This window comes from Mirounga leonina, unplaced genomic scaffold (genome assembly GCF_011800145.1).
Source record: "Mirounga leonina isolate KUSES-001 unplaced genomic scaffold, KU_Mleo_1.0 Mir_101664, whole genome shotgun sequence".
NCBI lineage: Eukaryota > Metazoa > Chordata > Mammalia > Carnivora > Phocidae > Mirounga > Mirounga leonina.
The window spans coordinates 26,073,205-26,089,827 of NW_023270175.1; the positions used below are offsets into that span (position 1 = coordinate 26,073,205).

A 16,623-nucleotide genomic window follows, 5' to 3' on the forward strand; every position below is an offset into this window, starting at 1 on the left:
GGCTCCCTGCTCAGCAAGGAGTCTGCTTCTCTTCCTCTCCCTCTGCTCCCCCAACCCCCGACCCTGTGTGTGTGCATTCTCTCTCTCTCTCAAATAAACAGATAAATCTTTTTAAAAAATCAGAATAAAAATGGGCAGAGGACTTGAACAGACATTTTCCAAAGAAGATGTACAAATAGACAACAGACACATGAAAAGATGTTCAATATCACTCATCATCAGGGAAATGCAAATCACAACCAAATGAGATATTATCTTACACCTGTTAGAATGGGTACTATCAAAAAGACAAGAAATAATAAGTGTGGGCCAGGATATAGAGAAAAGGGAACCGTTGAGCACTGTTGGTGGGGATGTAAATTGGTGCAGCCACTGTGGAAAATAGTACAGAGGTCCCTCAAAAAATTAAAAATAGAATGACCATATGATCTGCAATTTCGTTTCTAGGAGTTTATCCAAAGGAAATGAACACACTAATTTGAAAAGATATAGCTCCCCCTCTGATGTTCACTGAAGCATTATTTGCAATAACCAAGATACAAAAGCAACCCAAATATCCATCAATGGATGAATGGATAAAGAAAATGTGGTATAATATTTACAATGGAATATTATTTAGCCTTAATAAAGAAGGAAATCTTGCCGTTTGTAACAACATGGATGGATCTTGAGGGCTAAGTGAAGTAAGTCAGACAAGAAAGACAACCATATCATCTCACTTATATGTGGAATGAAAAACAAAAAACAAAAAACAAAAAAAACACACTAAAACAATGCAATAACAAAAAACCGAGTTCATGAATACAGAGGACATATTAGTGGTTGCCAGAGGTAGGAACGTGGGGGTGGGCAAAATGGGTGAAGGGGGTTAAAAAGTGCAAATTTGTAGCTATAAAATTAAAAAGCCATGGGGATGTAACTTACAGCATGGTGACTATAGTTAATACTGTATTGTATACTTGAAAGTTGCTGAGAGTAAATCTAAAAGTTTTCATCATAAGAAAAAAATTTTTGCAAGGGGCCTGGTGGGCTCTTGATCTTGAGGTTGTGAGTTTGAGCCCCACATTGGGTGTGGAGATTACTTAAAAATAAAATTAAAAAAAAGAAAGAAAGAGAAAAAAGAAAAAAAGAAAAAAATTATAACTATGTATGGTGATGGATGTCGACTAGATTTATTGCAGTGATCATTTTGCAATGATTTCTGTAATACAGGGATCTATGTATCCTTTGATAACAAGTTGATATTGGTGCAAAAATATGACTGTCAGGTCAGAAATTCTGTAGTACAAAGGGAAAAACTAAAACTCTTCCCTTTCACTCTATCAGAGTATATGAATTATGAGAATAATTACTCAAAGGGGAAGCTTAACCTTCAAAGTGTTAAACCCGTGAAGTCAAGCTACTTTAATGGCGGTAGGTGTGGATAGAAGGGGAAGATCCAGAGTTCACGATCAACCAGGTGGGGGGTGAGGGGGGAGACAGGACTGTAATACAGTGTGAAAGTGACAAATCAGAAGTAATACATAGAGTACAGTGGGAACATATTCAAGGGACACTTGATCCAACTCTCTGTGTGGGTATGAGGCAGTGGGATACGTGTAGTGTTGGGGGGCTGTCAGGGAACACACACTGGGAAAAGTAGCTTCCAAATTATGAGCTGAAATACAGGATCAAGATTTCAGCCAAGCAAAAGGTAGGAGAGGGGGTGAGCGTCTGCAGAGCATACTAGACCTATGAACAGCAAGGATCAATTTGTTCAGAGGCTAGAGAGAATGGCCTCTTCCCATAACTAAAAGTAATTCTCTGGAGCAGGATCAGAGTAATTGTGGGAGTGGAGCTCCATCCACACCAGAAGGTTGATGCCGGGGAGGTGTGTGTTGGAGGTTGCGGGTTAGGTGGAGCAGGCTGTGCTAAGCAAAAATTGGACTTAACCCTTAGGGCAATGGAGAGCCAGCAGGAGAGTTTTTCAATTTTTTACTTCGAGATAATTTTAGATTTACAGAAGTGTTGCAAAAATAGTACATAGAGGTCTCATACACCTTTCGCTGGGCTTCACTTAACGTGAACATCTTACATAACTATGGTACAATGATCAAAGGAAGAAATACGCATCAGTACGATGGTATTAAGCAAACTAAAACTCTATTTGGCTTTCACCAATTTTTTCACTAGTGTCCTTTTTCTGTGCCAGGATCCAATCTAGCCACCCCCCCCCCCCCCGCCCCGCCACATTACATTGATTTGTGCAGCAAAGGATTATTTATTTATCTATTTATGTTAAGGATTTTATTTATTTATTTGCGCGGGCGTGAGAGAGAGATAGCAGGAGAGCACTAGCAGGGAGGAGAGGGAGAAGCAGGCTCCCCGCTGAGCAGGGAGCCCAATGCAGGGCTCCATCCTGGGACCCCAGGATCATGACCTGAGCCAAAGGCAGACACTTCACCAACTGAGCTACCCCGGCGTCCCAGCAAAGGATTTTTTAATTATAATTTTTGTGAAAATAATCTCTACACCCAATGTGGGGCTTGAACTCATGACCCAGAGACCAAGAGTGGGATGCTCTACCAACTGAGATGGCCAGGCACCCCTGTGCAGCAAAGGATTTTAAGGGGGAGTGTGAAACGATGAGATTTACACTACCAGTTTGAAAGAAACCTATTTAGATTTGGGGGGACCTGGGAAGGAAAAAGTGAGTCAAGGCCGGAGGCCCAAAGGGTAAGCTAGACTGATGCTGTCAGGACACTATGAAAGGTATGATGTGGCCTCTGGGCTGGCACCCTGGCCTACCATGGCACATTAGTACTTTTTTTGATGTTCCAATATGCTCATTTAGAAACATGGCTTAAATAGAGCATGATTTCACTGGGTCACAGTATTCCTTTGTTCCCCTACTGAATTTTGATATGTACACGTCGGAGTGAACTGGAAAGAGGATGGGAACTGTCACTTGGATATCTTTAACTCCAAATGGTTGGAATCGAGGGGGAAAATGTCACTATGAAAGATGAACCATTAAAGACCTAGTTACTGTATTCCTCCATCTTACACATTGTCTGTAGTGCAGCCCAAAGCACCCACTTTTGTGAAGTGCCATTCCTCACATTTCGCTCCTTTTTCAAAGTTGTTTGACTGACGCTGCATATCACAAATTTCATGGTTGAATCTCTCTGTGCACCACTGCTAAAGTTAGCTCCTAACTTCAGGTTCATATGCTTCACTCAAGCTTTTACTTGCGGGTTTCATAGTTGATGTAGCTGTCAAGTTTCCAGCTACATAAAATGAGTTTCTTTCTTTTTTATTACCACTTGGTACTTCCTTTTATTATTTTTTTTTAAAGATTTTATTTATTTATTTGAGAGAGAGAATGAGATAGAGCACGAGAGGGGGGAGGGTCAGAGGGAGAAGCAGACTCCCCGCTGAGCAGGGAGCCCGATGCGGGACTCGATCCAGGGACTCCAGGATCATGACCTGAGCCGAAGGCAGTCGCTTAACCAACTGAGCCACCCAGGCGCCCCCTTTTATTATTTTTTATAAGATTTTATTTATTTATTTGAGAGACAGAGAGCAGAGAAGGGAGGTCCCCTCTCCCCGTCCCCCCGCCGCGGGGTTCGATCCCAGAACCCTGAGACCATGACCTGAGCCAAAGGCAGATGCTTTTTTTTTTTTTTAATTTTATTTATTTATTTGACAGAGAGGGAACACCAGGAGGGGGAGTGGGAGAAGGAGAAGCAGGCTTCCTGCAGAGCAGGGAGCCCGATGCGGGGCTCGATCCCAGGACCCTGGGATCATGACCTGAGCCCAAGGCAGACAGACACTTAACGACTGAGCCACCCAGGCGCGCCCCTAAAGGCAGATGCTTAACCGACTGAGCCACCCAGGTGTCCCTGGCACTTCCTTTTAATTCCATTATATTTCAGAACTAAATTAGACATCGGGGGACCTGCTTCCTAGCCTTGACTTGGTCCTCTATTACTGTGTGACCTTGGACAAGCAAACTAACTACTCTTGGCCTCAGTTATCTCACATAAAATAACTACTCTGCCTACCTTACATGGGCACTGGGAGGATCTATGCAGGAACTATGCAGACTCTACTGCTGTAAATAAAGAGGGATTATCCTGGTTATCTACACTTACTCCCATCTTTTGATTGCATCCTCTTTTGACTTCTATATGAAGTAAAATATATAAAAATGCCACGGCAGTGTAAGTTACATGGCATTCATTCTTCCATCTTTTCATTTATTCTGAATCAATGTATTGTGCTTGCTGGGGAGCAAAATTTGACACCCCAAAATGTGTCTCTTTAGGCATGTGGATTATTTTAGTTTGATTCTTTTTCTTTTCAAAAAAAATTTTTAAGTTTTATTTATTTAAAGAATCTCTGCACCCAACATGATGGGGCTTGAACTCACGAGCCTGAGATCAAGAGTCGCAGGCTCCTCTGAATGAGCCAGCCAGGCACCCCTAGGCTGATTATTAAGAAACAGAAGAGGGGCTCTTGGGTGGCTAAGTCATTAAGCGTCTGCCATTCGGCTCAGGTCATGATCCCAGGGTCCTGGGATCGAGCCCCCTCATCGGGCTCCCTGCTCCACGGGAAGCCTGCTTCTCCCTCTCCCACTCCCCCTGCTTGGGTTCCTGCTCTCGCTATCTCTCTCTGTCAAATAAATAAATAAATAATCTTTAAAAGAAACAGAAGATTGGGGAAATTTTTCTTTTCTCCTTTTTTTCAGCTTATTTATTTAAATTATCTTTACACCCAACATAGGGCTTGAATTCAGGACCCTGAGATCAAGAGTTGCATACTCTTCCATCTGAGCCAGCCAGGAGCCCCAGGAAGTTTTTCTTTTTCTTTTTTTTATCTTCCCCTTAACTGCCTAAAAGAATCTTGGGGTGCTGGCGCGAGCCAAGCTACTCATGCTGTTTGACAAGGTCCAAGTATGGGGGACGATCCTGAAAACAGGAGACTCCACAGCTGGCTCCTGCTATTCTCTTTCATTTTGTTTATGGCAATCTTTGTAATTGTGGGAATATTTCTGGGGTTTCATGATAAAGTGACTACTCATCTTAGTTACGCCTATCTAAGCAATCATAATGAAACTAATTCCACGAAGAATTAGTTTCTATAGAACAAAATAACAAGACGGTCATGCTCTGCCTAGCACCTTTCTCTTTGCGTACTGTTTTTTAGTTTTCGCAGAAGTCAATAAAGGTCATGTTAACCTTACAAAGGAAAATGAAAGAAGGCTATGTCTGTAATCCAAAAAATGATCTAAGATTATCTCAATAAATTGTAAAAAAAACATAATCACGTTATGAAAGTATGGAAAAACAAAAATATCCTAACATATAAATAAAGTTCCTCCGAGGCTGTCAGGAGGAGATGCTTGCAACCTGATCCTGTGTCTGTGTCTCCTCATTCGCCGACGCCGTCCTTTCCTACGAGAGACCCACCCCGGCTGGAGCTGGACTCCGGCAGGGTGCCTAGGTGGCTCAGGCAGTGACTCTTGATTTTGGCTCAGGTCATGATCTCAGGGTCATGAGACAGAACCCTGCATGTTGGGCTCTGCACCTGGGTGTGGAGCCTGCTTAAGATTCTCTCTCTCTCTCCCTCTGCACCCCCCCCCCAAGAATCTAGATAGAGGATCTATTCTAGAAAGGGAGCTATAGCGACAGATAACTATAGTATAACAATCTAGGTGTGGCAGACAGAGTAACTTAGCAAAATCTGTTAAAATTCTTTTTTGTGTCCCATTGTTTCTGTATGGCCTGGCAAACATTTGTTTACAAAACATTTGCTCTTTTTCAATTTCTTGTGAATTGCCTGCCTTCCCTTTGAAGCCCCAGACCCCTACCCCCTTCTCCTTAGTCCAGAATGACATATATACGTCATTTTTCCTGTTTTTGAAATCTCTCGTTTTGTGGATTCCCCATATGTACATAATTAAATTAGATTTTTCTCCTGTTAATCTGTCTTATGTCAGTGTAATTCTTAGACCAATTAAAAAACCCTTGAAGCATAGAGAGAATTTTTCTTCTCCAATATGCTCTTACCAAGTGGTCTGTGCTAGGAATATGGACCTTGAGAGCTTGTTTGGAGGTTCTAGCAGGGGAGCGCAGCTACTCGTATACCCTTGACAGAAGAACGGTCCTCCTCTATCGGGGAAGGTCATCCTCTTCGACCAAGCGTGCAGCTTCAGGAGGGACGCACATGGAGCGGTGAGGGAGGAAGGGGACACCCGCCTAGCTAGCCAGATCAGCCGAATCAACCCTGGCGATCAATGGGGTGACAGATGTCGCAGCCAGATCGCCCTCACATCCTGTGCTAGGAATATGAAGACAAAAAAAGGATCCTGTGCTTAAGGAGCTTACTTTCAGTAGAGGGTGAGAGACAAGTAAGCAAATAAAATGAATAATGTATTCTTCACTTTCCACTAAGATACTCCTAATGGCATAGAAGGGAAAACCCATGTCTCCCCGGAGTTTGGGGCATAACCTACATTAAGAGATTAATTTCTTTGAATTTCATCTCTTTAAAGTATTTATTTAAGTCCAATTAGTTGAGTGTAATATGAGTTTCAGGTGTACAATATAGTGATTCAACACTTCCATACACCGCCAGATGCTCATCACAAGTGCACTCCTTAATCCCCATCACCTGTTTCCCCATCCCCCCACCCACTTCTCTTATAATCATCAGTTTGTTCTCTATAGTTAAGCCTCTGTTTCTTGGTTTGGCTCTCTCTCGAATTTTATCTTTTAAAAGCCTTGCAAATTTTGCATTCCACACTACAATATAGCTCCACTTGTTTTTTGTTTTGTTTTGTTTTTACATATCATCCAACCAAGTGGGGTTTATTCTGGAAATACATGACTGATTCAGCATTTAAATATCAATGTAATGCATCATATTAATAGCCTTAATAAGAAACACTGCCAAAAAATTGGATAAAATTCAATATCTAGTCATGATAAAAACTCTCAACAAACTAGGAAGAGAAAGGAACTTCCTTAACCTGATAAAGGACAAGTATAAAAAAACCTATAGTTTGGGGCCGCCTGTATGGCTCAGTCGGTTAAGCGTCTGCCTTCGGTTCAGGTCATGATCCCAGAGTCCTGGGAATGAGCCCTTAAGTGGGCTCCTTGCGGGGAACCTGCTTCTCCCTCTCTCTCTGCCTGTCACTCCCCCTGCTTGTGTGCTCGTGCTCTCTGTCTGTCAAATAAATAAATAAAATCTTTAAGAAAAAAAAGCCTATAGCTGGTATCATACTGCATGGTTAAAAACTGAATGTTTTCCCCTTGAGAAGGAGGACAGGTAAGGATGTCTCCTCTTATTCAATATCCTATTGGAAATCCTATATAGTGTGACAAGGCAAGAACAAGAAATAAAAGGCGTAAGAATTGGAAAGGAAGAAATAAAACGGTTCCTAGTTACAGGTGCCAGTCAGGCCTCCCTCTGGAAGAGGTCTTCAAATTGGCGCATGGGGGAGGGGGAGCCTTGGAGTTGGGCAAAGCCAGGCCTGCCTAGTGAATGGCTTGCACATTGGGGGGAGGGGGGAGGTTAGGAGGTTGGGGGTGGGGAACAGAAGACAACTCCTAGAGCACAAGGAGCACAGAGAATCCACCAGAAGGAGCCGCCTCCATTTCAGGCCCAGCAGGTAGATGGAGCTGGTGACAGTCACTCAGTGGGGACACCGGGAGGGCTGTGTCTTATTGCTGAGAATGGGGACGTAGCCCTCGGTGCTGCTTCGCTTCTTGAGTTTAACAGACACGGCGCGGCGGGGAGCTTTAATGGAAGACCTCAAAGTCACAGTTGGAGTTGTGGATGAGGACGGGGATGGGGGCAAAACGGATCAAGAACCGGCTGCTCTTTCCTGCTTCTCTGTCTCCTGCGTCTGCGGAGGGGCGGAGGCCGGCGTCCTGTAGGTGACCCGGGTGGCACACGGTCCCCACACTCGGTGAGCCGCCTGTGCTCGCTCAGTAGGGCGCCCAGTCCCCGCTGCAGTCCCCGCCCGCAGGGCCCTAGAGCAGCCGCTAGACCCCGCGCCCAGGCCTGGGAGGCTGGCGGAGCATCCCGTTTATTTAAACATGTACACTTTTTCAGCCACAGGCTGCCTGGAGAGGGGTAGTAATGTAGTGGTAAAACGCAAGATTTGTATTCAAGCTCTGGCGACTTCTAATCGTGACCGCTCTACCGCTTCCCAGCTCCTCTTTCCTGTTCCTCTTCGCAAAAGTAGTGCCCCTTCTGATCACCTTCTCCTGTTCTCCAAATCTTTACAAGGGCTTCTCCAGTCCGCGTGGTTAAGTTCGTTCTCCCCTCTCTTACAACGCCCCGGATTCTGATCATTGGTACATTTTCTCCCTGCAACTTTTCCTGCCTCTCTAGTTCAAGAGTTAACTCGCTAAATTCTACAGGCCTCTTCTAACCGCCAGCTCTCTGCCTTTGTTCTGCCTGGAATCGCCGGCTGCCAATCAACAGAGGACGCAGACCTCTCGAGCGAGGGAACTTGGACAGAATGGCCAGGCGCACTGGGCTCAGCGTAAACAAGTGACCTCTTGTTCTCCAAAGCTCTTGACAGACCAGGAGGAAAAAGGATCAGCTCTTCTACTATCTTTGTTGTATGATACCTACACTACTGCCTGGGTCCAAATACAAGCACTTTGCATTATAGGACAGCACAGGGAGCGGAAGGCGAGGGCGACGAGGGTTCTTACAAGAGGTCGAAAAATAAGATCCTTGCCGCTAAGTGAAACTTTCAAAGACTAAGAGCAACACTTCCCTCTCCCTCCCTCTTCTGTAGCCTTTTTCCCCTCCCCCCTCCTTCCCCAGACCTGCGCTGTCCAATAGAAATGGAAGGCCTTGTGGAATCACTATGTTGTACACCTGAAATTGATGTAATATTGTGTGTCAGCCACGCTTCAATGAACATATTTAGGATAAGTCCACCTGGCATTCTCTAGGATGTGATTATTGTGTTTTTTTTTTTTTTTTGTGGGTGTGTGGTTTTCTTAAGGTGATTTTATTTTATTTTATTTTTAAAGATTTTATTTATTTATTTGAGACAGAGAGAATGAGAGAGAGAGCACATGAGAGGGGGGAGGGTCAGAGGGAGAAGCAGACTCCCTGCCGAGCAGGGAGCCCGATGCGGGACTCGATTCAGGGACTCCAGGATCATGACCTGAGCCGAAGGCAGTCGCTTAACCAACTGAGCCACCCAGGCGCCCTCTTAAGGTGATTTTAAAGATTTTTCAGATTATCATTGAATCATAATAAACATATTCTGCTTAAGGCATGAATGTAAAATAAAAGTTGTGTCTCCCAGGTAGGAATGATGCCAGAACTTATTTCACATTGAGCGATATATGTATCATCACAGACAACATAAAAATACCGAATAGCTGAACTGGTTAATTGGTAACACTGCATGGCTTTGTTTTGCTGTAGTATTTTTGCAGAATTTATTTATATTAAAAATTGCTTTAACGAATAAAAAAAGAAATATAATGCGAGCCACGTGTCATTTTAAACGTTCTAGTAGCCACGCTTTGTTTTTACTTATTTATGTTAAAGTAGGCTCCACGCCCAACATGGGTTTGAACTCATGATCCTGAGATCTAGAGGCCGGTGCTCTACGGACTGAACCAGCCAGGCGCCCCTAGCAGCCACACTTTAAAAAGAAACAGGCGAGGGGCGCCTGGGTGGCTCAGGCATTAAGCGTCTGCCTTCGGCTCAGGTCATGATCCCAGGGTCCTGGGATCGAGCCCCACATCCGGCTCCATGCTCTGCGGGAAGCCTGCTTCTCCCTCTCCCACTTCCCCTGCTTGTGTTCCCTCTCTCGCTGTGTCTCTGTCAAATAAATAAATAAAACATTAAAAAAAGAAACAGGTGAAATTAATTTTTTAAAAAGATTTTATTTATTTATTTGAGAGAGAGAATGAGAGACAGCACGAGAGGGAAGAGGGCAGAGGGAGAAGCAGACCCCCTGCTGAGCAGGGAGCCCGATGCGGGACTCGATCCCGGGACTTCAGGATCATGACCTGAGCCGAAGGCAGTCGCTTAACCAACTGAGCCACCCAGGCGCCCAGGTGAATTAATTTTAACAATGTTTTATTTAACGCAACTGACCCAAAATATTACAATTTCAATATGCAATCAATAAAAAAATGCAGAGGTTTGCATTCTTTTTTCCAAGCAGTCTCTGATACTGGGTGTGCATTTGACACTTACGGAACATTAATTTTGGACTGGCGGCATTTCAAGCGCCTAATACCCACCATCCTGGACAGCTTGGCCCCGGAATTCCCCCTCGTTCCCCTTCTTGTCCCACCACCCCGCAGGAAGAAGTGAAGATGGTGGGGGGGCGGTAACACTGCTACTTTGGGACTGAGGCAAACTCGGGGAGGACACCTCACCCTGTGAAGTTGTGATGTTGCGATGCTGAGACCTCTCAGCCAACCTCCCCTGCCCCCCTCCCCCGCTCAGCGAGGAAGCTCCTACCGCAGGAAAGCGCCAGGCTGCGGGTGGGGGATGGGGGGAGTGGGAGAGGTGGGGGGGGGGAGGTGGAAGACGCCGCGCAGAGCCGCACGCATGCGTACTGCGCGCGCTCATAAACGCAGCCTGGCGCCCTAGCAACGGGTTCCAAGCCACTGTCTCGTCGGAATAAGTGGCTTTCCCCGGAGTTCTAGTCCCACCAGTCGGTCTCGGCTTGTCCCCATCCACGGTTCTTTCTTATCATTTCCGTTTCTCCCCTCCACTGGTTCGATCTCGCTCTCGCCCGAGCCCTGAGCCGGGCTCCCGAAATGAGTACTCGTGGTTTCCGCGTGGGAACCAACCCTTGCCACCTCAGGCTCGCCCTCCCCGGGCTGAGGTGGCTGCTGGGGCTGTTCCTGGGGCTTCACGCCACCCGCAGCGCGGCCTTCTACCTCCCCGGGTTGGCTCCAGTTAACTTCTGCGAGGCGGCCCGAGAGACTGCAACCTGCAAGGTGAGGACCAGTGGGAGAGGCAGTGAGATGTGAGGGGAAGGCTTCGGGTAGGGGTATGGGGCACACTGGGGGAGACCACGGTCGCGAGCTCTTCTGCCTCCGACCCAGAATGCCAAAGCCCTCTCTGTGGGTGTGTGTCTCGTCGTCTCTATCTCTGAGCCTCGCGCTTGGAGGATCCGGACCTCTCTTTTTCTCAGATTCTCTTTCCCTCTCTTTTGGCTCCTCCCCTTACTCTCCGTTCGTCCAACTCCCGCTCAGCTCTTCCTCCGTCCTCATAGCTCCTCCTCCTCCCCCGTTTCTCTTGGCTCCCTCCCTTTCATCTCAGCTTTTCCTCTTCTCCTCCCTCTCCGCTCCGCCCCGCCCTTCCCCACTTCCGTCTCAGCTCCTCCCCTTCCCCTCAGCCCCTCCCCTCCCTCTCAGTTCCGCCCCGCCCTTCCCCACTTCCCTCTCAGCCCCTCCCCTCCCTCTCGGCCCCGCCCCGGTGTCTTGGCCCCGCCCCTTCCGCCTCTCTTCCCCTTAGCCCCGCCCCTTCGTTACGCTCTCCCCTCTAGGTCCCGCCCCTTCTGCCTGACTCCACCCCTCCCTCTTTCTCTTCCCTCTGGGCTCGCCCTCTTGCTTCCTCCTTTCTGGGCGGCTTCTCCACCGCACTTCTTAGCTCCTTCTGTTCCTCCTTCCTCTGAGCCCCTCCCTTTCCTCCCTCCCTATTGGCTGCTCCTCCACCTTTCTTAGCTCCTCCTTTTCTGTCGCAGTTCCTTTTCTTCTTCCTCCTTGGCTCTTTCCTCTCCCTCTCTCCCTCCCTTTCCGATTGTCCTCCTTGTACTCTCTCCCTTTCAGGACTCACACACTCACTGTGGTTTTTTTTTTTCTTTCTAGTTTTTATTTAAATTCCAGTCAGTGCACATACAGTGTTAAATTAGTTTCAGGTGTACAATTTAGTGATTGAACACTTCCATACAAAGACCGGGAGCTCATCGCAAGTGCGCTGCTTAATCCGCATCAGCTCTTTCATCCGTCCCCCCACCCACCTCACTGTGGTCTTAGATACACCCCTACCATGTTTCCTTTCTGTCATTCTTCACTCCTCTGGTCTCCTGCTTTTTACCTCTTTAATTCTTGTCAATGCACTTTTGTCTCCCCTGGGCCCTTTACCTGCAAACACCAAGATCTTATTTACCTCTCAGACTTGTGAGAATAAAATGAGACAATGAATGAAAAGCACTGACAACTGTACCTGGCGCTTAGTAAGCTTTCCATAAATGGTAACTATTGTCATTATTAGCTTTCTTTAGGCAGAGATTTCTTTTTTTTCTTTTCTTTTTTTTTTTAAAGATTATTTATTTATTTATTTGAGAGATTGAGAATGAGAAAGAGAGCACATGAGAGGGGGGAGGGTCAGAGGGAGAAGCAGGCTCCCCGCCGAGCAGGGAGCCCGATGCGGGACTCGATCCCGGGACTCCAGGATCATGACCTGAGCCGAAGGCAGTCGCTCAACCAACTGAGCCACCCAGGCGCCCCTCTTTTTTTTCTTTAAAGTTTATTTAAGTCATCTCTACACCCAACTGGGGCTCGAACTCAAGACCCCCAAATCAAGAGTCGCATGCTCCTCCCACTGACGCAGCCAGTCGCCCCTGGGCAGAGATTTCTGACCCAGTTCCTCTTCTGTGTGTTCCTCAACACCCGATAATTTTCTGACTCCCTTCTTTAGCAGCTTGGTTTCTGTAACTGTAAGCTGAGTCCAAAAAAGGTGTGTTTTTTTTTTTTTTGTAAGTAATCAATTCAAAATATATTAAAGAATAAGACTTGGGCGCCTGGGTGGCTCAGTCGGTTAAGCGTCTGCCTTCAGCTCAGGTCATGATCCTCAGGGTCCTGGGATCCAGTCCCGCATCAGGCTCCCTGCTCAGTGGGGAGCCTGCTTCTCCCTCTCCCTCTGCTGCTCTCCCCTGCTCATGTTCTCTCTCTCTCTCTCAAAAATAATAAAAAAAAAAGAGTAAGACTTAATTTTCGGACTCCTCATTGGATGGGGGAGCGTTCTGGCATAAGGCACCACAAAGGCACTGGGAAGTTGAGAACAGTGCTGGGTGTGGTTTAACTATAGACTTAACCAACTTGAAAGTTCCAGGGTTTTTTAAAGGCCAGTTTTAGGGGTAGCAAGTTTGCTCTTAAAACCTGGAACTTGCCTTTTCCTGTGTGAAGTTTTGATAGTAATGTTTTGAGCCAACATCTTGCCAAACACATGTAATGTAAGAAATGGCATTTACAAAATATTTTTATGTCTGCCTTTTCTCTGGTAATACCTCATCCTGGATCTCTCTATTTCATCAGGCTTCCTAGCAAAGAAACATGATCTTTAACCATAACAAATGTCTGGAACTTCTTTTCCATAAGCTCTTTTCTTTTTAGGCTGTTATTGCATCCCTACATGTGTTCTACTTTTTATTCTGAGATTTCATCTTCTGTCTTTTGGTGAGTCTCTCATTTTTAGGTTTAACACTCTAAACTTACTTCATTTGGTAGCATCCAGCCCCTTGATTTTTTTTTTTTTTTTTTTTTTAGTTTTAAAATTTTTGCTATTACAAAAGCAGTAGCATGCATCATACATGGTTAGAAAATGCAGGTAGGCAAAAAATAAGAAAAACATTTCTAATAACTAGAGAATTACCACTCTTGATATCTTAGCATATATTCTAGATTTTTTCCTACACATACTCATACCCGCATGTGTATTTTTAATAGACTTTTTAGATTTTTTTAGAGCAGTTTTAGGTTCACAGCAAAATCGAGCAGAAAATAGAGTTCCCATATACCCCTACTCCCGCACATGCATAGCTTTCTTCATCGACATCCCTCACCAGAGTGTTACATTCCTTACAGTTGATGGACCTAGATTGACACATCATTCCCACCCAAAGCCCATAGTTCATATTACACTTCACCCTTGGTCATTCTGTGAGTTTGGAGGAATGTGTAATGACATGTATCCATCATTATAATATCATATAGAATAATTTCACTGCCTTATACATTCTCTATGTTCTCTGCTATTCATCCACCCCTCTCTTAATCCCTGGCAACCACTGATCTATCTACTGTCTTGATAGTTTTGTCTTTTCCAGACTGTCATATAGTTGGAATCCTACAGTATGTAGACTTTTCAGACTTGCTTCTTTCACTTAGTAATATGCATTTAGGGTTCCTCGGTGTCTTTTCATGGCTTAATAGTTCATTGCTTTTCAGTTTTGAATAATATTCCATTATCTGGATGTACCACAATTCATTTATATATTCACCTACTAAAGGCATCTTGGTTGCTTCCAAGTTTTCACAATGATGAGCAAAGCTGCTATAGACATTGTGCAGGTTTTCGTGTAGACTTATGTTTTCAACTCCTTTAGGAAAATACGAAGGAGTATCATTGCTAGATTGTATACTAAGAGTATGTTTAGTTTTTTAAGAAACTGCCAAGCTGTCTTCCAAAGTGGCTATATCATTTTGCATTCCCACTAGCAATGAATGAAAGTCCATATGCATTTTTTACCGACATAAAATCGTGGTATTCATGTTATTTTGTAACCTGCACTTTTCTTTCTTTTTTAATCAATATCTTGTTTCTTTCCTTTTTTAAAAAAGATTTTAAAAATTTATTTGTGTGAGAGAGAGAGAGCACAAGCAGAGGGAGTAGCAGGCAGAGGGAGAAGCAGGCTCCCGGCTTAGCAAGGAGCCCCATGCAGGACTGGATTCCAGGATCCTGTGATCATGACCTGAGCCTGAGCCGAAGGCAGATGCTTAACCATTCCATAACCTGCACTTTTCTATTAACAACTCTATCTTTCCACATCAATACATTTTTATCTCATGTATTACCAAGTTCATAGTCAGATTTCCCTAGTTATCCCTGAAATAACCAAACCAGAATCCAATCTAGGACCACAAATTGCATCTCTTTATTGTAGTCTATGGTTCTTTGAATCAAGCACAGTCCCTGCTTTTTTTTTTTTTCATAACATTAACTTATAAAAGGGATCAGTCTGTTTTTCTTGTGCAAGTCCTCCTGGACTTGTCTCTTTGCTGCCTTTTGATGGCATGTAGATTGGTTTAATAGTTAAACTTGAACCCTTTGGAGAGTAATTTGAAATATATATCAAAGTCTACAAAAATGTTCATCCCCTTGATTGTAATGATCTCACTTAGAATAATATACAAGGATATGGACAGATAAGAGGTTTTTCTCTGTGAAGGTCTCATCTACCTGGGTCTTTTAGTCACATAGTACCCCTCCCTGGAGAGCACCAATATCATCAGTTTCTCATGTATCCTGCTAGGGATTTCATGAATAAATGAACAAATAAGTATTTATATCATTTTTGCCTTTTTTTTTTTTTTTTTTACACAAATGGGAGCATACTGTTCTCATCTTCAGGTGCCTTTATCATTTAACAATATAGCTTAGAGATCATTTTATATCATTGTATAAAGAACATCCGTGTTCTTTTTTAATGGTATAGCATTCTATTATAAGGATGTGCTATACTTAATTTACGTAGTCCCTTATTTATGTATTTAGCTTGTTTCTATTCTCTTGATCTTACCAAACATTGTTGCATATGAGAATATCTATAGAATAAATTCCTAGGACTGGAATTGCTGGGTCAAAGAATATATGCACTTAACAATTTTGATATCCTCAAATTGCTTTCCATGGAGGTTGCATTAATTTACACTCTTAAATCAGGAAACTAGTCCCTTGTCTGTGACATCCTTTTCCCAAGTTTGTCAGTTGTCTTTTGGTTTTGCTTATTGTGTTTTGTTTTTGCTTTTGTTTTTTCACCATTTAGAAAAATTGGCTTTTATTCTAATATATCAAAAATTTTTTTGGTTTCTGACTTTTTTGCCCTGTTTTGAAAGGTCTTAACCAAGCCAGCCAAGATTATAAAATAATTCTCCCATGGTTTCTTCTATTATTTTTATGGTTTAAATTTTATGGTTTAAATTTTAACAAATAAGATTGAGATTTCCTGGTGTAATGTATGAGGTAAGTATCCAGCTTAACTTTTTTCCCCCCTAGATTGCTGACCAGTTCTCTTAACAGTATTATTGAAGAATTTATCTTTTCTCCACTTGATTTGTGAAACCATTAAGATTCTTTTAATTATAGTAAGCTCCAGATATGCATTTAAAAATATAGTTCAAATCTTATATATGTTGTGTTTTGGGATTCTAGATGAGAGCTATTATCCTTAATTATCTGCTGTCCTTTTAGAAACTTTTCTCTGGGGCACCTGGGTGGCTCAGATGGTTAAGCGTCTGCCTTCGGCTCAGGTAATGATCCCAGGGTCCTGGGATCGAGCCCCACGTTGGGCTCCTGGCTCAGCGGGGAGTCTGCTTCTCCCTCTTCCTCTGCTTCTCCCACTGCTCATGCTCTCTCTATATATATATCTCTGTGTCTCAAATGAATAAATAAAATCTTTAAAAAAAAATGAAAAAAGAAAAAGAAACTTTTCTCTGTTCACCTTTATAAAACTCTGATATATGTTGCTACTGCTAAATTTCTGATTAGATTTCATTAAGTGCAGATACAATACTCTTACAGAGTTAGAGTAAGGTTGTTTATATTTGTTGCCAAACTTGATGATTTCCTACATCC

General features: G+C 43.9%; 1 protein-coding gene across 1 annotated transcript in view; it reads left to right on the plus strand.

Moving 5' to 3' along the window:
- The first annotated feature begins 10,578 nt into the window (after positions 1-10,578).
- Positions 10,579-16,623, plus strand: part of LOC118011693 (transmembrane 9 superfamily member 2-like) — a 77,249-nt gene continuing 71,204 nt past the window's right edge. The window contains exon 1 of the mRNA XM_035006550.1: positions 10,579-10,982. Coding sequence (XP_034862441.1) covers positions 10,800-10,982 — 183 coding nt within the window. The 5' untranslated portion in view covers positions 10,579-10,799. The remainder of the gene's footprint in view (positions 10,983-16,623) is intronic.